Below are 23,921 nucleotides of genomic sequence, written 5' to 3' on the forward strand. Positions count from 1 at the left end.
GCTATGCCCTCCTTTTATCCACCCTCGCTGACTCCCTGACCCCATAAGGGCCGCACAGGGAAACCCTGCTCCTTCCCCAACTCTCTGCTTCACGAGCTACTCCACACCAGCTTCTTGGCCACTTCCCCCTCATGCCTCCAACTGCCAAATGTAGGAGGCTCTGGGACTCAGCTCTAGGACCTCTTTTATATGTGTGCTCCCTCCCAGGTGCCATCATGCGTGCCACACTTCACATGACACCATACACGGGCAACTTCATGTACTGGGATCATAATGCCCACGTTCCTAAGCTCCAACCTCTCCCCATGGAGGTTTCAGGAGCCTCTCAAATCTATCATGGCCAAAATCACACTTTGGACATTCCCTCCAAGTCTGCTCTTCCCACATGCTTACCCTTCTCAGTAAAGAGCGACTCCACCCTTTAGTTGCTCAGGCCAAGAACCCTAGAGTTGTCCTTGACTTTTCTTGTTCATACCCCACGTCTAGCCTTGATGGCTCCACCTCTCAAACTGTACAATCTAGGCACTTCTCACCATCTCCACAGCCCCGACTCTGATCAACAGCAGCAGTCTCCTCACTGGTCTCTCTCCCTTCCATCCTGGCCACACTGAACCTTTGAGAACAAGTCAGATGATGTCACTGCTGTGCACACAGCACACAGAGTAAAAGCCAAAGTTCTTAGAAGCACCTACAAGGCCCCCTGCAAGTTGGCCCCCAGGCCCATCACCTCCTTGACCTCGTGCCCCACTACGAGCCTCACATCAGGCACAGCCCGACCTCAGGGCCTTTGCACTTGCTGTTCCATCTGCACATTCCCTCACCGCCCAGGGCAGCCTTCCCTGATCCTATATAAAGTGCAACCACCCACTTACCCTCTACCCCTCACTGACACTTTCCTGCTTTATCTTATCTCTGTGGCACTTATCACCCATCTGACATATTATATACGTATTCGCTTATTTGTTTATTGTCCATCTCCCCCATAAAGGCAAGGGTTTTTACCTCTTTTGTTTACTGCCATTTTTCCAGAGCCCAGACTAACACAGACTCGAAATTCATGCCGAATGATGACTGAACGGGCCTTGATGTCATCTCCTCTTTCCACGATGAAAAGTAAAAGTTGGGTTCTCAATTTGAGGTCCCAAAGCTTGATACAGGTATTTCCCTATATCTGTATTCATTCTTCACTCTTACTTCACAAGGAGGTATCTCACCTCCTCATGGAGCTTAAATCATCTACCTGGGCTCCTAGGCCTAGAGCCCCTCTTCCTTCCTTACTGGTCTTATTCTAGCAACTTCTTTCTTTCTCTCCCATCTTTTTCTTCTTTCTATTCCCTCCATATTCAACCTCTGCTTCTCCTCCTCTAAAAACATTCTCATGGCTTCTACATTTACAAAAAAAAGGAAAAGGCTCCCCATATCTTGCTACACTCTTTAGCTACCACCCTATTCCCTTTCATCATACAACCACTCAAAAGAATGGCTGATATCCTGTCTGCACTGCCTCCCTGCACTCACTCCTCAATCCTGCAGTCTGCTTTCCGTCACCACCACTCTACGGAAAGTATGTCTTTGAAAATCCCGGGGGGCCACCTAATTGGCAAGCCCAGTGAATTTTTCCCAGTCCTCCTCCTCATGATCTCGCCAGTGACATTGTGAACCGCCCCCCCACCCCTCCTCCTGGAAACCCTTTTCTGTCTTGACTTCTGTGGTGACCCACTGTCCCTGTCTTCTCTCACTGTCCTGAACATTCCTTCTTGGCCCCCTTCCCCTCCGTTCACCCCATGGCCATTTCATCCTAAGTTCTGTTCTCTCCATGCCCTCTGATATAGAGATCTTGTTCATGGCCAAAGCTTTAACCCATGTCTTTGTGGGGAGGACTCCAAAACCTACAGTTCTTTCCACTCTTTCAAGCTCCAGTTCCAGATGTTTAGCTGCTTTCCATACATCGCTACTGCCTGCAGGCTCCACCGTCACCTCAAACTCAACATATGGAACACTGATGTCTTCATCTTCCACAAAATCCACTTCTCCTAACTCCTGGCTTATTAATGGAACTAGCATTCTGTTCCTATTCATGGAGCCTCAGAATCATCTTTGATGTCCTCCTCTCCTTCACCCCTACATCCAATCTATTTGTAAGTGCACTGGTTCTACTCTCATGGTATCCTTGGCACCCATCTCTTCTTTTTCATCTCTGTGGTCAGCACCCTAATGCAATCCCCCCAACCCAGTCTACCTAATGAACAACACATCTCCTGATTCAAAATCTCTCCTGTTTTGCCTCCTTCCTGCCCAGATCCACCAGATACATTTTCCTAAATTACAGATCTGATCATGGCATACTCCCAACTGAAACATGGCCATGGCTTCCTACATTGCCACTAGATAAGATTCAAGCTCCTTACTCTGATATTTTAAGACCAACCAGAGGAAAGCCCCAGGCCACTGCCTATATGCTCTCAATCTACTCTATTCTTCAAACACTTAATGCTTTCCTGTCTTCACTAAGAACCCTGTCTCTCCAATGACCCCACCCACTTTCAAACTCCTATTCCTTTCCCAAGGCTCTATTTAAAACCCACACTCAACACACTCCTCCGTCTCTTCAGCTGATACTGATCTTTCCTTTTTCTTCACTCCCACAGAAGTTTCTCCATATCTCACTCATTAGGAATGACTTCATTTTAAAGTTCCAGTTCTTTCTTCCCTTACTAAACTCTAGACTCCTTAAAGATAAGATGCACATCTGATCTCCAACGTGCATTGAAATTTCCACCTCTAGAGACATCTGAGATCAGTCCAGTCACAGAATCAGGATCATAAGATAACATGGACTCAACAACTCTGATTCCTATTTCTTTTTCTTGTCTTATTGCACTGGCTAAGATATCTAATACAAGTGACAGTGGCGATAACAGGCATATTTATTTTGTCCCTGGTGTACCAGGAATGCTTCTAATGTTTCACAAGAAAGTGTTATGTATGCTACAGATTCCTGGTACCTACCCTTTATCAAGTTAGAAAACTACCCCTATATTCTCTGAGATCTAAGCTGAAATAAGACATAAGGAGTTATTGGATCAAAATGGAATGAGCCACGGATATAGTACTGAGGTATGGAGGAGGTATTGAGCCAAAGAAGAAAAGGCAGAACTGCAGGAGAAAAGCCAGGAGAAACCAGATCAAGTTCATGGCCATGAAGAGACTCTCCCTCAGATCTGAGCTTCCTGGGTTACTCATACTGAAGCTTATGTTCCAGCTTCTTGCAGAAGAACATAGAAGCAGCAGGAAGACGTGGTACTGGCCTATTCCCTGACTTCCAGACTGTTGTACACAATGATCCTGCCTTTGCACCTTTACTTACACAAGCACTGCAGACACTCTGCAGGGCTACTGAGGAATTTGTGCTGCCATAAATATTTTCATGACAGGGCATGGACCAAGGAGTCCCCTTTATAGCCCTGGGGACCAAATATATCTGTCCCCTCTATACATCTCATCCCTTCTCCTGACTGAGTCACTCACAGTTAGTGGAGAAGATGATAGCAGGGTTGGGGACAGAGACATTGTACCAACATCCCTCCCTCCCTATGACTCCTTGGCAGCCAAAGTCTGGGCAGCTAAGGGTATGGATATTGACAGTCAAGACTTCAGAAGCTGGTAGGAGAGAAAAGGCTGAGGGAAGACGCACTACAATATGGGCATCCTTCCGGAGCCATTAAGGTATGGCTTCCTTTAGAGCAAGCTCCAGGAGAGCTATACAGAGGGGTTTCTGGTAGGGGAGAGGAAATTCACTCTGCTTCCCCAGAGAATCCGCTCATCATTAGGTTAGAGTGTTACTATTCCTCAGGCCACCTCATCTCTGTAAAATATTAAGAGGGCCCCATTTCTCTCCCTTTAACAAAATCTCTGACAAAGAAGCTAGGGGTCCTTCTCTCAGGAGCCCAGAGGTGGGAAAAAGAAGATGGCAGCCCCATGTGGACCACCCCACCTAGTGTTATAGAGCTACTCAGAGCACCTCTAGACTTATAGAGCTACTCATCCTGTGTTTTGACTCTCAGCTGAAAGCAACGATGTGCTCCGAGACCCGCTCTCCAGGCGAGGTGAATCCCTGGTAGTCAATTTCCATGGCATAAATGCTTTCCTCGTGGCCAATTTGAAGTTAATGAGAGTGGAACTCGGGACTGTGCTCTGCTCTGAAGTACAGCAGGGCATCCCTGCCCCCACACCCTGGTCCTGGACTCAGCCTCATAGCCCGCCAGCCTGCCCTCAGCTGCTTCCCCAAACCCACTGTCCATCCCCAGGGGGGGGTCTCCCTCTCTCCCTGCAGCTGCTATGGTGTCTCAGCTTCCCTTACATTTAGGGAGAGGGGTGGAGGGCAGAGTCAGCTGCCCAGGCTCCTCTTCTCCTCCCTGAGCTCCCACCACCCTGTCCACTGAGGGGCTTGGCACAAGGTCCCCTAGCCCCCGTCTCTAGTCCACCCCGGCCTGGCCCCACCCCCACAGCTAAACAAACCCACAGGATTTCCCACCGAGTGTGGCTGCCCCCATGGAATGGTCATGGGCTTAGGCCCGTAAGAAGGAAGGGAGCCCTTCCTGTCCCTCCCAACATGGCCCTGCACACTCTGCCATTTCTTGCCTTGATCTCCCCAATAAGCTCTCTGGTCACCGCATTCCCTCACCTCCCCCTCCAGAAACATAAGCCCATTCTCTGGTAGGAAATGGAGCTTTGTTTCTCAGTGCCTGCTTCTCATCCACAGTGGGTCCAAAAGCAAGGACTAACAGGACAGCTGAAAGAGAAGGGGAACCTTGGGCTCCCCACCAAAATGAGACCTACCCAGAGGGGACCCACCAGGGTTGAGCACTCAGGTAGAGCCCCGGCCTTAAGGACACCTCCCTTCTCTGTTATGCCTCTGGGAGGGCCCAAGGGGAAACCTGGGTCTACAGAAGCCTCCCTCCAGCCTTCCCCACACCTTCCCCCAGGAACTGAAGTCTGAGGATGCAGGCAATTGCAGAGAGCATCTTTTCTCTGCCTAGAAAATCTGTACTCCAGCCCCAAAGTCACCACTTCCAGGAAGCTTTCCCTGATTGCTCTAGGTGGTAAGCCTTGCTTTCCCTCCAGCTCTGGGGCTTTGGCCCCCACCCGTGTCAGAGCACACCTTACATTCCTGTCTACCTTTCCTTTCACTATACTGTAAGCTCCTTGAAGGCAGGAACTGAAAGACATTGATCTTTGAATCTCAATGCCTGCCTTAGAGCCTAATAGACAATGAACGCAGGGAGGGATGGCTAGCGTGTGGGCTCCTGACAGCCTCTTCCCCAGGTCAAAGCAGCGCCTGCCAAGAGGTGATGGCTGCCCCTGCACCCTCCCTCCCCCCGGCAAGACCAACCAAGACCAAAGAGGGAAGGCATGGAGGGAGTAGGAGGGGATTTCCAGGACTGATGGTCCCTGAGGCTCTTACCTGCTACGCGGTGGGCCACCAGCCCCTCCAGGTTCAGTGGCTCCTCCTCTGGAGTGCGGGATGGGTCTGAAGTTGCCTCCTTTGGTGGGAGCTGAGGCTGAGCAGTGAGGCCAGGGAGAGAGGCTGGGGGCTGCTGAGGCCCTGGAGGACTATGGGTGGTTGGAAGGAAGGCAGACGAGGAGGACGAGGCTGGGCTCTTTGGACGGAAACTCTGGTTGGACCCAGCAGGACATGGCTGATAATCGTAAGGGGAGTAAGGCCTGCCGGAAGAGAAGGACTCCAGGGCCAGGGAGGCCCTCGGGGCCAGCTCAGGGGTTCCCAAGGAATGCCCACTGGGGATGTAGCCAGACCTGGACTGGGTCAGTGGATGGGGCTGGCAGGTGGAGCCGGAGAGAGGCTGGGAGGACAGCGGGGAAGCCCCTGGCCAGGCCCCCGGGACACTCTGGGACTTGTGCAGGGGGGCGGCAGCTGCGGCTGGCTCCAGATCCAGCATCAGCATGTTGAGTGCTTCGATGGACTGCTCGATCTCCTGCTGGGAGGCTGCACTTGGGAACTCAGGGAGGCTGGGGGTGGGGGTCTCAGCCAGCGGCTGGGGGCTGGGCCTGCTGGGCCCGAGACTCTCCAGGTGGGCTCTCTCCTGCTGGCGAGGGGGCGGACGAGGTTGCTGCTGCTGCCAGGAATTCAGGCCCCTCTGCACAGCCTCCCGGCTGCTGCCCCCACGGGCTGGAGCCGGGGGCAGCTGGGGCTCACTCTCCGGAAAGGACTGGGAGCGGAACATCCCGCTGGGGTCAAGGCCATAGTGAGAGGCGGTCATTGGCTGCGGCCAGGCTGGGTGGGGCCCCTCCCGCTGGTAGCCGGCTAAACCCTCCTGTGCAGAGTAGGAGGGCCGCATGGGGGCCGTGTGGCCAGCATGGGCAGGCACCGCCCGGCCGGCGGACTCATAGGGGTAGCCCCCGCCATTGACCATCGGTTCCACGGGGTAGGGCTTGTCCAGCCCATTGGTCAGCGAGGACAGGGCCTCCGGGTAGCCTCCCTCACTGGTGTTGGTGACCCCGTCCAGGGAGGACAGTGTGCCCATGCTGCCCACACTGTGCCCGTCCTGGATGGGCAACTCATCATCCAGGATATCCGTCTCCCGCTCCGATGCCAAGGCCCCGCCGTTGATGTGAACCTGGGCTGGGACGACGTGGCGGCCGGAGGAGGGCACGGCCGGGCCCCCCACGGGGCGGGACCGGAGATGCTGGGTGCGGTACATGGGCCCTGGCTTCTCTCTCTCGACACCGAAGCCACTGAGCAGGCGGTCCAGCTCGCGCTTCTCCTCGGGACTCAGAGCAGCAGGGGCACTGGAGGGGCCAGGGGCGGGCTCATCGGTCTTGTCTGTCTTGGTGGAGGCTGTGGAGTTGCCTGAGTCGCTGCTCACAGAGAGGGTGTGCTCCACGTGGTTGGGGGTGGCCGACAGGGCAGGGCGCACGGCGTTGACAGCCCCGGTGCTGCCGTGCAGGGAGTCCTTCTTCTTCACCTTGGCATACAGGCTCCCGTCCAGAGGTCCCTGAGTGTGTCCAACCACCTCTGCAAGAGAGCCGGAGGGCAAACAACAGACAGCAGATGTCAGTGGGAGGCAAGGACACCCTCACTTCTCCCAGAGGAAGGGAGTGAAGAGCTTCCATTCCCTGGATCCCAAAATCTCCACGCACCACTCAAGACAGAGCTAAGGTCCGTGGGTGTGGGGGAGGAGGACAGGAGGACCCCTAGCCCAGGCTTTGGGCCCCAGTACCCAGCTCTCAGGGCCAGGCAGTGCAGCCTAAGCGGGCGGGGAGGGCGGTCTGGGAGCAAGCTGTCCCAGTCCAAAGCCTGGCCCTGGTGTTTCACCAGCTTCCCAAGGACCTGAAAGTACTGGGTCAAGATGGGGTTCAGCAAAGCCAGCAGTCCCCGTGTCAGAGGGGACATGCTTTCCCCTGGAACGCTGGGCTCGTGGGATTCTGGAAAGAGGATCCAGAGACCAGGGGGGCAGGGGAAGCATCTTAGGGATCCAGAACACAAAAGGAGATGCTCTCATCAGGGAGGGGTGTCCCCTGTGTCATTTTGTCTGGGGACCCCATGAGCAATACTTTCTCTGAAAGGAAAGAGTGAGCACTGGATGGCTCAGGGCCAGAGGGCTGACTCAGGAATGAAGAACTTCCCCACCCAGAGGGACTCAGTGATTTCACACCCTGTACAGGCAGTCAGCAGCCCAGCTTCGAGCCCTGACACACACACACACACACACACACACACACACACACACACACACACACACACACACACACACACACACAAGCCCCTCCCCTCCCTTCACTCCAAGGCAGGCCCCCAGTTGGCAAGAAAAGAAAGCCCCCTCCCAAATACTGCACAGACTCCAGCCAGACACCAAGAGTCACACACACCCACCATATTCACACACAGGAAAACCAGACACCAAGAGTCACACACACCCACCATTCACACACAGGAAAACCAGACACAAAGACGTCCAGAGACACACACGCCAACTAATAATCCCCCAAGTCAAACACCCAGAATTCACCCAAATCAAACACCCTGGTGCACTCTCGGGGTCCACTAGATAGGGGCCCCCGAGGCACCAAACACCTTGCAAGGCAATTTACATATACATTATTTCTAATCCCGTGAGTCAGGGAGTATTATACTTTAAGGATGGGAGAAAGTGAGGTTCACAGAAGTGAAACCATTTATCTGCAGATACACAGTATCTGGTAAAGCTAGATTTAAAATCAGAACTAATTTAAGATTTAATTAAAATAAAACTAAATTAAAAGCAAAACTAATTTAAAATCAGAACTTCAAAAACCATTCAATTTTTATTATTTCACACTGTCTCTCATATCACACACCCACACAGAGAATAAATGAAACACATAAAAGGCAACAATACCCCAAAATAAAGACTTAAATCTAAAGCCACAATCATTTCAGAAAATACAAGCTCCTACCATGTCCAAGGATCAGCCCTCAGGCCAGAAGTGGCAGCCTCTAAAAATAAACACTCATACAGAAGCCCACAGCCAAAAACAAGTGATCAGACAACCACAAAACAGGAACATCCTGATCAACATACACACACACAAACCACAGCCCGACCAAATGACGTCACGGGGAGCGAGCACAGCGAGGCCCAACGAGGCACATCGTCCATACACACCCCCCGGGGGCTGGATGCTCTGCCCATTCACTTAACTCGCCAGAACCGTCTCTCTGTCCCTAGTTTTCCCTGGGGCTTTGGGACCTTGGCCAGCAGCAGGTCCCAAGTGATACTGGGCCAGAGTGTGGCCGCAGCCACGGGCTCCCAGGGATGGGGCTGGTCTGAATCGGAGATAGGTCTGAATCTCCAGCAATCTGTTCCTTGTGCTGGGCCCCCGATGGCTGCTGAGATGCAGTCGCAGGCATGCCTGCCTCTTCCAAATGGCCTGTCGTTGCCTCTAAAGGTGTCGAAGCTACTGAAGGAGAGAGGCTGCCCCTCATGCCGTGTCCTTCCAGAGAACTGGGCTCCTTGCTACACAAAAAAAAGAGACCCCAGCTGGCGGCTCCCATAGGGGGAAAGCGTTGAAGACAAGAGCTCTCCTCCACTCAGATTTCTGGGGCTGGTTCCCGTGAGGGGGGCCCCTTAGACCAGTCAGTGGGAGGCTGAAGGGCTGTCCTTCCTTCCCACCTGTGCCTGGAAAGCTGTTGGCCCCAGAGAAGGCAGGCGCGCTCCTGGGCCCTGGCCCCACTCCGAAGCTCATGCTGTGAAGCCAGGGAGCTTCTCCATCCCCCGCACCCTCTAACCTCCCAAGTTCATGCTCATGTGGTCTGGGAAGTGGGGGGAACAGCAAAGCAAAGGGTGGAGTGTCCAACAGGCTCCCCATTTACACCTAGGGGCAATGAGAACCTCTGGGTACAAACCAGCGTAAACCGAAAAGTATTCTCTCCTTCAGGGAGAAGAAAATAGACCCACCCCTGCATCTCACTTGGGCTCATAAAAGAAGAGCTTTTAGCAAGAGAGCTACAAAAGCATATCCCCCGAGGGAGGCAGGGGGGAAGAATTCACACTGATTACCAGCACCTGACATCTTGCCCCTTTTGGCCCCCTCACTGATTCTGACAACATCGATATTAAACCTATTCTGCCACGTAATTTACCCCCGCACGGACCACTGTTTGCAGCAACATCAAGAACAGTAACTGCCAGGCTGCCGAGGCTGAGCAAGAAAATCGAAGAAGTGTAGATTGTTTAACTAAATCTTTTTCACCCAATACAAATGGAAATGTCTACTGCTGTCCTCCAAGGAGGAGCCCGCTGCTCCTGACTCCGAGGGCTGGCCCCACACTCCGGGCTGTCCTGCACCTTCACTGGCCTTCCTTTTCCCATCAAGGGGGGACCGTGAGGACACCCAGGCCCATCCCGGGTCTGTCTAGCCCCCGGGAGGGCTCATCGGAGAGCCCAGTGCATTGGCGTGACCCCAGCGTGGCAGGTACCCCTGCTCCTCCCGTTGGAGATGAAGCGCACCCCCCCACACACCGGTGAACACATGCTCGTCCTTCCTTTCTGCTGGGCCACTGCGGCCACATTAAGTGCTACTTAGCAGGACCACAAGAAGCCGGAACACAACGTCAGTTTCAATCTATTAAGGCAGGAAGGGCAAAAGAGAGAGGCGGGCAGAGCAAGGAGGAGGGAAACAGAGCCAGAGGAGAGGGTGGGGGGAGACGGTTTCGAGGCTCTCAAGCCGAGGGGCCATGAGATCCAACTCAGTCCCAGCAGCCTCCAAGGGCACGGCCAACTCAGCCAAATCCTCCCGGGTGAGAGCGCATTGGACGCCCAGTGTGGCAGGGAGCAGGGGACAGAGGAGGAACCTGCCCGACTGGGGCCGTGGGTACCAGCACGGGTGACAATGGAGCAGAAGGACAGACGGTAAGGGCAACACCGGTTGCAGGCAGCCCAGAGTGGGGAGCTCGCCACAACGTCCTGTCTCGTGGGTCGTCTCCCTGGCTGTTTCTCTAGGGAAGCCGAGAAGCCCACAGTCCCTTCAAGGCCCCACTTGCTTTGTCTGAGTATGTCTCCTGGCTCCCCCAGCAGCTGCCGCAACCCCCAGCTCCACCCTCAACACTGAGCCTGACTGCACCAAGAGGCCCTTCTTCCAAGGCGGCCGTAATCCAGATGTGCGAGTAATGCTTTTGGAAAGCTCTGAGGAAAATCCCCAGCTGACTTGGACATGGACCTACTCCTTAGGCTCTCTCCAGCAAGCCACGGAGGTGTGCGTGGTGCTAGAAGCACAGGCCGGGCAGGATGCAGGGAAGGAGAGATGCGTGCATCCTGCACACTACAAAGAGAATGGAAGAACGACGGGATGCAAAAGGTGACCTGGGTTTAGGGTGGTTGTTTTCCAATTTTGATGTTCACAGGAATCTGCTCCAGGGGTTGTTGAACATGTAGATGCTGGGGCCCCACCCCCAACGATTTTCACTCATAGGCCTGGGCGAGGCCAAAAAGCAGTATTTTAACTCTCCCAAGGCTCTGGGGCTCACATAGGTGGATGATATCTTGAGAAACCCTGACCCCAGTGGCCAGCACTTTGGACTCTGAGATGAAGGACCCCTACTTCTCTTATTAATGTCTAGTGGGGAAATTCTGCTTATTTAGAGGTCAGGACAGATGGCCCGACCATGGAGAGTAAAAGGTGCCAGCCTGGTTGACGCCAAGAAAGAAGTTTCCTTTGGCGATGAGTCAGCGAGGAGTGACCCCTCCTCGTCCAACCAGCAGGCCTGTTTTGAATAGTGAATGATTTATTAAGGTTTTCAGGATGGGGCCCTTCGGGATAAAAAGTCCTTTGGGTCCACGTCCAGCAGAATAGAAACTCATTAAAATATATTACGCAGAGCAGAGTGATAACCAACCAATGTAGAGGAAAATCAAAGAGTGCCAAGAGGAAGAGGCATCGTGCCCACCCTGGACACAGGTAGTTTAGAGGCAGACCGGGGCCCCAGCACACCCAAAGGGAATCTCAGCTCCTTAAACAGGGAGTGGGGGCATCAAAGGCCATGCGCGTGCATCTAGGAAGTACATGAGCTTTGACAAGGGCTGAGGCTTGGCCAAGAAGCAGCCAAGAGAGCAAGGCCTGGACATGTGAACCCTTTCGTCACAGATTCTCCCTCAGCCGTGGAGGAAGCCAGGCTGGGGCGAGGACCAGGGCTATTGAGGGGCAGCATGTGGGAGCCAGAGGATGGGGCTGGGTACCAGGTAGGCCCCAGGAATGTGGTTCTGGAGAGAAGACAGTGGAGAAGCGCCCCTTCAGCCCCTTGTGCCAGATACAACCATTACTCAGAAGGATGGTCCCCATCTTAACGGCAAGTCCACTTGCATCAACCACTTAACCACACAGAGCCTGGCCTCCAAGCCTGGGGAGTGAGATTCAAATGCTTATTTGCAGGTTTACTGAGTGATAGGACTCAGGAGCTAAGTACCTAGTACATCCGGGCACTTTATGTTCTCCTCTCTCCATTCTGTTTTGTATGTTTTAACAGCTCTCATCACCCACCCAGTAAAACCCAAACCCCGCCCCCCACTGCTGGGCATGCCATATCATCTGGCCCCTGCTTGCCTTTTGAAGCCTCACTTTCACTGTCCTCAATACCCCCAACACCCTTTACTCCTCATACTATCCATATGTTCTTTTCTACTCTGGGCCTTGCACATGCTGTTCCCTCTCCTGAAAGATCCTTCTTCATGTTTCTTCCCCACAACTCTCAAGCTCCCTGGAAAACCCCTTTCTCCTCCTTCAAGTTCAGCCTGAAGTTCTTTGGGAAGCATCCCTCAACCTAACCCTTTTCACAGCCCTCCAGACTGAGATTAACCTCTTCTGAGTTCCTGTTCCCCTGGGCAGACAACTCCTGTAACACAAATCACCCACTGGCTGGTCATTACTGCTGTTCATGTTTGTCCTCCCACTAAGCTGGGGGCTCCTCGAGAAAAGCCTTTGCCCCCCGCCCCAGTGCCTGGCTCCCAGAGGGTACCCTTCACAACGGGGTCTATGTGAACAGTGCCTCTTGGAGTTTGATGCATAACCTGCATGGCTTATAGGACAGCTCGGCAGAATGCAGTGCCTGGCATACGTTGCATGTTTCATAAATGCCTCTTGCATCACATTAAATAGTCCAAGAAGTTATATGTAGTCCCGTCAGCCACCGAGGCACCTTCTTCTGCTGCCATCCAGAGACGTGAAAAATTGGAGGTTCAGGGGGGGACCCAAGCTTCTCCCAAAGGAAAGAGAAAAGAGAAAATATCATGACAGAGGAGGACTCTACACAGCTGGTCGCCCAGGCTGGGCACAGTGGAGGTCCTGAGCCAGAGCCTGCCCCACAGTGTCCCTCAGAGGACTCCCCAGCCCCACTCCAGGCCAGTGGACATTAACTTTCATAGACTAAGGACCCTTTGGGATACCTGATGAAAGCCCAAACTAATTGCCCCTAAAATACACAAACACAAATTGTGCACATAATCGCAGGGGGTGAATGGACACCTCAAAGTCTACCAATTGGATCTTAAATTTAAATGTAGGCATCTAACAGGGTGCTGCCTCTGGGGATCCCTCTCTGTCGCCCGGGATTCCACGAAGAATGCCAGGCTGCATCCAAGAGAAACAGGAGAACACACAAAAAAGGAAAATCTTCCGGCTGGAGGAACACAACTGGGGTCCAACCCAGAGAAGCCCACAGAGTTGCGACCTGCCCGAGGGAGGGGAATGTGAGACGGGATAAGGATGGACAGGGCTGTGCAGAACCTCAGCCCCACGGCTCATGCACGGCTGGGCTCCCCTTGAGGCACCGTGGCAATAGTGGCAGGGATCTCCTGTGACCCTGACTGTGACCGTCTTGGCCTCCACCCATGCCGACCTCCCATCCCACAGGCAGCCGGGGACTAAGGCAGCCCTTTGTTTCTCACAGCTGCAGAGAGCTCTGGAACGTCTCCAGATGGGAATGGGCTGCGTCGCGGACTCTGAAGGTCAGCAGAATTCGGGTTGAAGGGAAGTCCCCAAGTCTCTGAAGGGGAAGAACACAAAGGGTACACAGCCTCTGGGATGGCAGAGAGCAGGCAACAGGTGCAGCCCAAGAGACTTAGGTTCACACCGGGAGGTGTCTGCTGATGGGCACAGGGCGTCAGGCCCTGTGGACAGAGACAGATGAGGCCAGGCGTGGCCAACAGACACCTGCCTGTCTTCCTGCTTAATAGCACTCAGAGGGAACCCGCTGCCTTCTCAGAGACTGAACCAAAGAGAAGTAAGATTCTTCTCAAGGCTGCTGTCCACCTTTTCACAGGTGGCTCTGTGCCCTGTACAAGTGACCGCACCAGAGTCACCCACAAACCTGCCTCTGTGGCCCCGGGGAGGGGTGGGGGGGAGTGGGTGGCCACCTCCATCATTCTGCTGTGGCAAGAAAGAGAGAAGGCCCAATGTCCAAATGGAGTCCTGGTCTGAACATCAGCCTGTGGGCCTGGACGATGGAGAAAGTCAGCACTCAAACAGAAATGGGAAAGAGAGCCTCCCCCATGGGCTGCTCCTGTCTCCGGCAGCTCCAGGAAGTCAGAGGAGCCAAGAGAGCTTTCCAAACGCCGTGGGGATTTTAGCTGAATGGTCTCAGGGCATCAGTGAATCCACTGCCCACCCCTCACTTTACAGGAGGACAGTGACACTCAGCAGGCCCAGGGGACTCCCCCACCAAGGTCACGCAGCGCAGGGAGGTTCATTGCTCTTTCTCCTAATGGCCTTCAAGGTGAAGATGACTGGAGTCTGGGGGTGGGGGGAGAGCGGGCAACCATGGTTGCAGACCAAGAACCTCCCAATATAATACATGGGGCTTCATCAAGCACTGATGCCAGATGCGTCCCCAGGCCTTCCTCAGGAAGGACCCACAGTACTTTCACAGATACCATCTTACTTGAATTCCTCCAGAGAGAGGGAGCAGGGACAGAAAAACTCAATCCTGACCTTTATTTCAGACCCGAGGGACTAGGGCCTAGAAGGACCTGCCCAGGTCACAGGACGGCCCACGCCTGTGGGGCAAATGTGAACTTGCAAGGCCAGCCTCCTGACTCCAGCCTGGCCCTCAGCTCCCACGCCAGGTGCTATAAGCAGAGCCTGGCACTCCCACTCCCTGCCCACAGCCTCTCCGGGCACCAGATATCACAGGCACTCGGGACAGTAAAAATAGCACCCGAGCCCACAACAACCGAAGTCCTTCTCTGCCAGGCCAGGACGCCCGCCCGGACACTCAGGGATCCCTGGCCAGGAGGACAGTTGAGCCACTCCAAGCCCTGCCAAAGTTGGGGGAAAGCCAGCAATGGGAGCCTGCGGGTGGCCCACAGGGGAATGGTCAGCACTGGGGGGGGGGGGAGGGTGGCGCAAAGCTCAGACCACAGAATGGGGGGGTGCCCTGAATACACGTCCCACTAGGAGTGTCTCAGGGGCTCGCTATGCCGCCACCCCATCCTCATCCTCCGTGAACCATTACTCCCAAAGAGCGCGGCCCGCTCAGACACACTGCCCCCCACCCACAGACTCAGCCACCCCTCAGACGTGGAGCAACGGCTCTTCTGAGTCCCAGGGCAGCGGGCAGCGAGGCCAGGAGCAGGGCAGCCGGGTCCACCACATCCACCTCCAAAGGCAGCACCACGGGCCACGGCCCCATGCGCTCCCCCCCTTCCAGCCGCGCTTCCTGGGGCCAAGTCCACGGCAGATCCCGGTGCACGAGCCCAGAAGCCCCCCAGCCCCAGATCCAACGGAGAGCCACCCAAGAACCCACACAAATGCCCCACGGACACTTACCCTCTGGACGGAGAAGCAGAAAGGGGAGGAGAATAACTGCTCTGATTTGCTCTCTGCTCCTTGTGCCTCAAGTTTCAAATAATTCTTCCATGGCTACAGCCCCAAGGCGGTCTGCGTCCAGCTCGGGCTCACTCAGCCCGTCAGGGGTGGGAGGGGCCAGTGCCGCCGCCCGCCCCGGCCCTCCTGCCCAGTCCACACGCACCACCCCTCCCTCTGCTCGCTCCCTCCACTCGCTCTCCCCCTCCCGGCCAGCTCGGCCTCGCTCTGGCTTGTAGGAAGCCAGTGGGAGAAAACTCTGTCTGTAATTTCAGCCAGCTGGGTCCCCAGGGCTTCACTTATCATCCTGTAGCTATGCAGTTCTTGAATGACATCACAGTGGCTTCCCAAGCCCTCCACACGGAGCGAGGCGCAGAGACCAGCTAGGCGACTGCCCCTGCCCGGCCGGCCGGCACGGCCGCAGTTCCAGACCCATCAGGGCCCCGGTGCCCAGCGAAGTGGGAAGAGAGGGCATGTGAGCGGAGCGGCCGGGATGCTGGCGGGATGCTGGAGGGAAGGGCCAGAGTTCCGACGAGGGTACTGCGATTTATTTCCCCAAATTTTTCCACATTTTTTTTCCATTCTCAGCAAATGAAAGGCAGAACAGATGACAACAATTTTCCAGCTGCTGAACAATAAGGTGGAAATCTTTTTTTCCCCTCCCTCTCCCCCTCCTTCCCCCACATCCCCACCACGGGGCAGAGTCTGGGAGCCAGGACACTTCCTTGGCTTATAAAAGGGGGAAAAAAAAAACCTACAAGCCCCTGTACTTCCCATAGGTGACAACGGGCCTGAGGAGAAGCACCGAGGTGTCACCCAGGCAGGTCTCTGGGAAGGGGGGTGGGCAGGAGGCCCAAAGTTACATTCTCAGGGCAAAGCTTTGGATTCTGGCCCAGCAACCTTGACAGTTCTTGAAGCCCGACTTTGGGAAGGCCAAGTGGGCATCTGGCCCAGGACATCGATCCACTAGGCCACCTAAGATGCCTCCAAGCTATAGGTATTCAGTTGGTTCCAATCTATAATGATCATGAATGGCAGACAGAATAACTTCTCAGAGTGTCAGTGACATCCACCTTCACCCCCAAGCACCCAGACCTGAAGCAGGCCCACCCGCCAAAACCACGAGAGCTGCCCAAAGTCCCCACCAAGATCCTGGATGCCCTAAGAAGTGCCAGAAGTCCCTGAGAGTGGGACACCAGACCCTAACTCTTATGTGCACGATGCTGGTGACTTACTTGCACGTCAAGTAAATGTCCCAAGCCAGCTCCCAGAGTGGGTAAGAGATGGCCTGGGGTCTGCAGCCAGCCCCATGGGGGCTTTAGGGCCTGCTGTCTCCTTGAGGATCCCAGTTAGTTTGCAACCTCAAAGTGCTTCTGCAGCACCCCCACCTCAGTGCCCAGACCCTCCAGAGCCAGGCCATAGCAGGTTCAGAAGGGAGAGGCATGCCAGGTACAGATCACCTGCTCCTCCCTCTCCTGAGCGGACACCTCAACCCTGGCCGCCTCCCCATCACTCACTCTCTCGCTGCTTTTTTCTGAGAGTAAAGAAGGAAAATAAGAGGAAGAGCAAACATGGTACCGAGTGTCCTGTCTTAACTGCATCTTCGGGGACGAGATGGGTGAGGTTCCTCCCAACCCCCATATCACAGAATTCACAGGAGCCATTAAGAATGGGGAGGGGAGGGGTGCCTGGGTGGCCCCGTCGTTACATGGCTGCCTTGGGCTCAGGTCATGATCCCAGGGTCCTGGGATCGAGTCCCACATCGGGCTCCCTGGTCCACGGGAAGCCTGCTTCCTCCTCTCCCACTCCCCCTGCTTGTGTTCCCTCTCTTGCTGTCTCTCTCTGTGTCAAATAAATAAATAAAATAAAATAAAATAAAATAAAATAAAATAAAATAAAATAAAATAAAAAGAATGGGGAGGGGAGAAGTGCATTTCCAAAACTGGGGGCAGGAGGACTTCCAGTTTTCCCAGGGCTGGACTGTTGGAAGAGCACAATCTGGACAAACTACTGCAATTACCCACCTATCTCCACAGAGCCACCTGGAACTAACCAACAAACGCCAAGTTCCTATCCGCCCATGTTCCTACTCAACCCCCACCCGCATCAGGGTTAATGGATATTTTATTTGCATACAATCCTCTTGTTTATCTGTGAATCCCATCAGCCCTATTTTTATAAAATTTTGTAACTTAAAAAAAATAAAACAAAATTTTGTAATTGTTAAAATAAACTTAAGTTCAAGTAGTTCTAAGCATCAATAATCATATATACATATAGTGTAAAGTCTATACTTTTTTCTTCTAATATGCATTAAAATAAATGCACCTAAAATCATTTTATGTGTAACTGTCAACCTGGCCGACATACCACACTTTGGAAACACCACCACACCACAGTCCCTGGAAGTAACAACCCCATCCTATGGTGCTCTGCTCCCATCTAAGGACTGGCTGCACCAGAAGGCCCTGGGGAGAGTTTTATAAAAACCCTGATCCCCTGACCCCACCCCAGACCTTCAGAAGCAGAATTGTGAGAGGTGGAGCCTGGGAAATCTGAATTGTAAAACGCTGCCCAGCTGACAATGGGAGGCAGCCAGGTTTGGGAAAAACTAATGCTAACTGCGCTTAACTATTTTCAGTTATGGGGAATCTTACTATTTCCCCAAAACACCCATTTCATCTTTCGATGGCTGTAACTAGTAGATTTTAGCCCCCTGTTGTTTTTCCACTAACTGGCCGTATGGTGCCCTGTGGGATGGCTCAGACAAGCCAAATTTCTGCCACACGAGAGCTCTTTAGATACTAAACGTGGTGTGCATGTCCTCCCAAGTCTCTTCTTTGACAGGCCCGGTCTCCCCTGGACCCAGCCTGGAGTCCCTGAACCCACCACACCATACCCTCCCTTTGCTTCTCTTCCCTACCTGACCACTTGCTTCCAGTGGTTTTTATCACCCTGAAGCAAGGGACCCACAAACAATCCATGTGGCTCTCTGACCGGTAAGGAGCCCCATAGGCCTATCACCTCCCACTTTCTGGACACCATACCTTTAATAATGAGGCCTGTTATACCCAGCCCTTCTTGCTCAGGAACACAGTGGCTAAGAACACAGGTTTAGGGTGTCAAGCAGACACTGCTCTGATTCCAGACACTACCACTTACTAACTTAGTGCAACCCTGGGCCAATTCCTTAATTTTTCTGAGCTTCAGTTTCTTTATCTGCAAAATGGGTACATTAGTATTTTTATCTCAGAGGGTACTGCAAAGACTGATATAACACATATAAAGCACTTGGCACGGGACACAGCACAGAGAGATGCTCTCAATGAGGAGGCCACATATATACAACTATGACCATGACCTCTGCTTTCTCCTCCTCGTCCCCTAACCCAGCTCCACATTGGGTGGAGACCCTATCGTTGGTGACCTTATCGCCCCCCAGGGTGCAAATGCGCATGCCCGATGCTTCAACTTCAGGGCATATCATTTGCCTTGCCCTTTCCCTTTTCAAAAATCATGGCATCAAATGAAACAGCCTGGACTCTGAGAACATGATGCTGCTCAGCTAATAAATACCAAGACTGTCCAGCTTGGTCATTGCCAACAGCAGGCCGGAAAATGCCACCCCCTCTCCCGCCTCCCAAGATGGCTTCTGCATGGGGTCCGGGGAGACAGGGGCAAGATTTCAGCTGCCTTCACACAGACAGGAAAGTACTGGGCAGGGGGTGTGGTAGATCTGGTTTGAAAAAGGATATACCGAATTTTACCACTTTCTATTTGAGAAAAATTTTTTTCTCAAATAGCTGGGGCAAACGTCTTTCTGCATGGGAGATGGGTGAAGCTAAGCTTGAGAGACAAAAATACTGTCGACTCTTCCGAGGCAGCTGGGTGTGCCCTGTCCCCTCAGACAGCCCTGGGCAGGGCAGTTTCATGAAATACAAGCTCTAGAGCAGGGACAAGACCCAGTGACCTTCTGGAGCCCCTCAGATGCTCAGTAGTACTGGAGACCCCAAATTTGCCATACGAGGCCCAGCTGTGGGCCACCAGCCCAGGCTGATGATTCCTACAGTCTCAGCATGGTCAACCCAGAGGACATCCTGAGTTCATCAGGCGCCCCCACACACACCCTGATGTGGTCCAAGACTCAGGGCGGAGGAATTTTCCCACCCTTGCATATTGGGCCGGGACTGGAGCAGAGACTAACCACCCAGGGCCCCCAGCTCCCAGAAGAAAATCCTCTCCATGGCCAGAGCTGAGCCAGACACCATGAGGGGGATGCCCAAAGGGCACCAGAAGCCCTGTCACGTTAGACCCTCCAAGGTCTCTGGGTCTGGCCACCCAAACAGAGTGGGATAGTTGAGGGTAATTCTACAGCTAAGAAAGACTGTCCACATGCAGATCTAATGCATGCTCCATCCCCTGCAGGATGAGCCTCTGGCCCACAGACCCCATATCTGGGCCAGTGGGGTGCCGCAGGGCCTCTCAATCACACCAAGGGTCCTCCAGGGAGGAAGGGAGCCCAGCCTCCTTCTGTCCCCTCCTTCAGCCCCCTTCCAGCCCGGTGCTTCTCATTGGCAGGTGTGGAAGCATCTTCCCCAACCTAGATTTTTTGCTCTTTCTCTTAAGGAACAAAATGGCTGAGTGTTTTGATTTTCAAGCAGCCGATCCTGGAACAGAAACAGGAAGCAGGAAAAGAGAAAAGGGCTGTCTCACACCCTACACGCGGGAGAACTAAGGCCCCAGAGGCAAAGGGCTGAGGGGACAGATAGGCCAGTGGTCCTCCCCCAAGGTGATGGGCCCCGCCCCCCCCAGGGAACGTGGAGCAATGTCTGGAAATATTTTGGGCTGTCACATCTAGAAGAAATGTAACTGACGTCTGGTGGGTGGAAATGCTGCTAAACATCCCAGAGGACAGAGGATGGGGCCCAGCAAAGAGCAATTACCCAGTCCGAGTTCAGGCATGCCACAGCCGAGACGCCGTGAGCCAGCCTGAGGGCAGAGGGAGTTTGGGGTGTGAGAGACAAAGCTCGGCGCTACGACTCACGAGTCCCGGTTTCCAGTCCCCACTGCGCCACTGACTCGCCACCTGACCTTGGGTAAGTCATTTCCCTTGCCTGGGCCTCGGTCTCCAGAGTGGTAAAATGCGAGAGAAGAACAAGTTGACTCTGAGCTCTAAAAGAGCTGGTTCTGCACAGAACCACGAGGAGGAGAAAGGCATGGGTGTGCGGAGCGTCGAGGGGTTGAACGAACGTCAGGTGTGTGAAGGGGGAGCACAGCGAGAGACCTGCTGCCCGGTGGGGTAGGACGCTGGGTGTGGGATGAAAACATGTCCACAGGCCTCCTCGGGACCTCCTCCCGCCTTCCAGCCCAGCGCAGAGGGGAGGCAGGGCTGACCGTGAAGCTCAGGGAGGTGGAGGCAGGGCAGGTTCCGGGCACCCCTCACACGGCCCCGGCCTTCCAGGGTCTCCAAGTGTCCCCCAACCCGGGGCCAGGCCCAGGATAGCGTTCCCTGAGAAGAGGGTAGGAGCGGCTGTGCCAGAGGATTACTCAGGAAGGGAACTGTCAACTCGCAGGCAGATGGCCGGGTGGGACAAATGTCAGGGGCATACGCACACACCCCCTCCTGCCTCTCCCCACTCTTATAGCCTCCCGAGGCATGGCCACCACCTGGAGAAGGATGGAGGGAAATGGGGAGGGGGCTGCGGAGCTTGAGGGCCCGGGAAGAATGGGAGAGTGCCACAGAACGGGACGGCAGGTTATTTACTGTGTGCCCGCCCTTCGACAGATGCTCTCACACTTGCTTCCACAAGTGCCTTTCAAGGGAGATACTATCGGCCCCATCTTCCTGATAAAGAGACTGAGGCTGGGAAGTTGTGGCTTGCTTAAGATCACATGGCCAATCTGACTCTGAGGGTCATGCTTTTTCTGCTTCCCAGAGAGGAAGAAGGAAGGAGAGGGAGGGGCAAAGGGGGAGAGCCGGAGGCATCCACCAGGAAGAAGGGAGTGAAGAGTGACAACCAAGCACAATGCTGGTTCAGAACAACCCGCCCAAAACAGGTGGTCCCCTAGGGCTTTTACGCATGTAGCCTAATGATGCTTCCAGGGCTCCAAGCATTCCTGGAAACTTGTAGGGAATCGCTATAGGGCTGGTTCAAAATTCACGCAAAGGAGCCCATCTCTGCCCTTAGGGATCAATCCCCATCCTTGACCCCAAACAGGCCCAATAAGTACCACACATAACTACTGGTTATCAGACTGGCCATGCAGTTTTATAATTAGAGCCCCCATCACCACCATGGGGCGTGCGGTGGGGTAGAGGCCTATGTGGGTCTGTGAATGAGTGGTGGGTGCATGTCGAGTGGGGGGGGTCTTTGTGGTTCTCTGCATAGGTGGTGAGTATATGCAGAGCGGTCTCTGTGGTTCTTTGCCTGAGTGCGTATGGATGGCGTGTGGGTGGCGAAACTGGTTGGGTCTCTGCTTCCTTTCCCAAATGGGTCCATCCATGTGCATCAGTATTAGGAAGGCTCATACAGGCAACTCCATGGGGGTCTGCTAGGCAACGTGCATGAGCTCACACACCTGAGCAGGTGTGGGCCAGAAGCTGGCAGTCCCTGCTGCAGAGGGATAAGTTGGAAGTGACTCTCCCGACCCACAGAAGCTACAGAACCATGGGGTACAGGCCTGGACAGGACGCAGGAGCCAGGGCACTACCCCCGGGCTTCTTTCTCTCCTTGTGTCACATGAAGAGCGCCTGCCTGGTTCTGAAAGGTTTGCAAGCAGTGTTCAGACAGAGGGAGGAGGGCAGGGAGGCAGGAAGGGAGAAGAAAAGATCTGAGCAGCTTTGAGCTTTCATATCAAAATCTGATCTCACTGCCCCTGGAGAAGGAGGAGAACAAACATCAAAGAACACTTTGCTGCTGACAATTTTTAAAGCTATCAGTGCAGCCCAAGGCAAAGTCTCTGACAAGCATCAGGGCATTGACAAGCCATAAGGATGTGAAGGCTGGGGCGGTCCAGGATAAGCAAGGCAGTCAGAGCTCCTGGCGCCCACCCACTACAGCTCCTCAGCTGCTTCCCAGACAAGGGAGTCCCACTGTGGCCTGGATAAAGCCCCCGGGGGTTGGATAGGCCCTGGCCCGGGAGGGTAGGAGAGAGACCCCAGCAGGTCTGCCATCAGAGGCAGGATGCCCCACGTCCCTGCCAGAGAGTCCTGTGCTTGCAAATAATGCTTGAGCACGGAAAGTGAGGGGCAGGAGAAAAGGGAGTTTGGGGCAAGACTCCAGAGTCCCCTTTGCACACAGAACCTTGCTGGGGCCTTGTCGGAGCGCTCTAGAATTCGCCTTGTTCCCCCATGGCCATGAACCATGGTCGCCCCATTTAGACAGATGGGTGGAAGGAACCTCAAGAAAAGGCTGGTCCTGCCCCCAGTTCTCCTTTCTCATGTCCCCCCAAGGCAAGACAGTTCTCTTGGATGTCAGGTCTCTTTGCCCGGCCTCCGGCAGATAAATCCCACTCTCTCCCACTCAGTCCTCATGTCCCTAACCGGCCACTGCACAATAAACAGACCTAGAAAAAAGGCTGTCCAGTAGCAAACAGCAGTAGCCTGGGAGTCAGGGGGCAGAGTACTAAGGAGTGATCCCAGATGGGCCTCAGGGTGTTCCTCTGTGCAATGGGAGAGCACAACCACATGACCCCTGAACTCCTGGTCAGCTCTAGATGCTCAAAGATCCAGCTCAGAGAAGATGCTCAGCCAGGCACTGAGCCTGATTCTCCTCTCCTGCCTGGTCCCGCCCAGGTGGCTCTGGGCTCCAAGCTCATCTGATGCTCTTTCTGCGGCAGCCCCAGGGCCCCCGGAGGCTAGGACAGAAATAGTGACTTACAGGAAATCTGGAAGTACACGCCCGGCTGCAGAGCTCGTGGGGGCCATGCCGGGCAATAAAGAGGCTGATTTATTTTCATCAGTGAAATGCCGAAACCCAATCCCGGGAGCGAGCTGACCCAGCAGAAAGCAGCAGGGACCGCCCCACCTGGAGCAGAATTAGCTGGATTGCAGACTGCCAGGTCTCACCACGGGGGCTGATGAGGGGGGGATGGCAGGGGAGGCCAGCTTAGCCTGTGTGGCTCCAGGTCCCTCCGGACGGCCTCCTCCCAGCCTGCTGCTGGCCGGCAAGGGTCTCCAGAACGCAGGTGCAGCAACGGCAGAGCCAGGCAAGCAGGCTTTCCATTTTAACTCTGTTTTCAGGAGTCTCAAACCCTCTGAAACCCAGGCTGCTAGGTCCACATGTTCACTTGTGGGGGGCAGGGGGCAGGGGGCCAGAGCTCCTCAGACCCCTGCCCCTGTGAAGCCACGGTGAGAAATGGTGGGCATCAGAATTCCAGCCTCTACACCCACCTGGCTATGCAAACACTGGTAGGTTACTTAACCTCTCTGTGCCTATTTCCTCATCTGTGAAATAGGGACAAGACTAGTCAGCTCACAGGAGGGTCCTGAGGAGTAAAGGAAATGATGGGTACCCAATAGTGTCTCACGTATGGAGCGTACGTATAGAAGGCAGAGGTGGATTTTCCTC

The 23,921-nt window shown here is 54.3% G+C and overlaps 1 protein-coding gene across 7 annotated transcripts in view; it reads right to left on the reverse strand.

The window, feature by feature from the left end:
- The window catches only part of TNS1 (tensin 1), a 225,655-nt gene that overhangs the window by 42,101 nt on the left and 159,633 nt on the right, over positions 1–23,921 (reverse strand). For all 7 annotated transcript variants that reach the window (XM_027590752.2, XM_027590751.2, XM_027590750.2 and 4 more), the window contains exon 19: positions 5,465–7,033. In XM_027590752.2, coding sequence (XP_027446553.1) covers positions 5,465–7,033 — 1,569 coding nt within the window. The remainder of the gene's footprint in view (positions 1–5,464; positions 7,034–23,921) is intronic.

This window comes from Zalophus californianus, chromosome 3, assembly GCF_009762305.2.
Source record: "Zalophus californianus isolate mZalCal1 chromosome 3, mZalCal1.pri.v2, whole genome shotgun sequence".
Taxonomy (NCBI): domain Eukaryota; kingdom Metazoa; phylum Chordata; class Mammalia; order Carnivora; family Otariidae; genus Zalophus; species Zalophus californianus.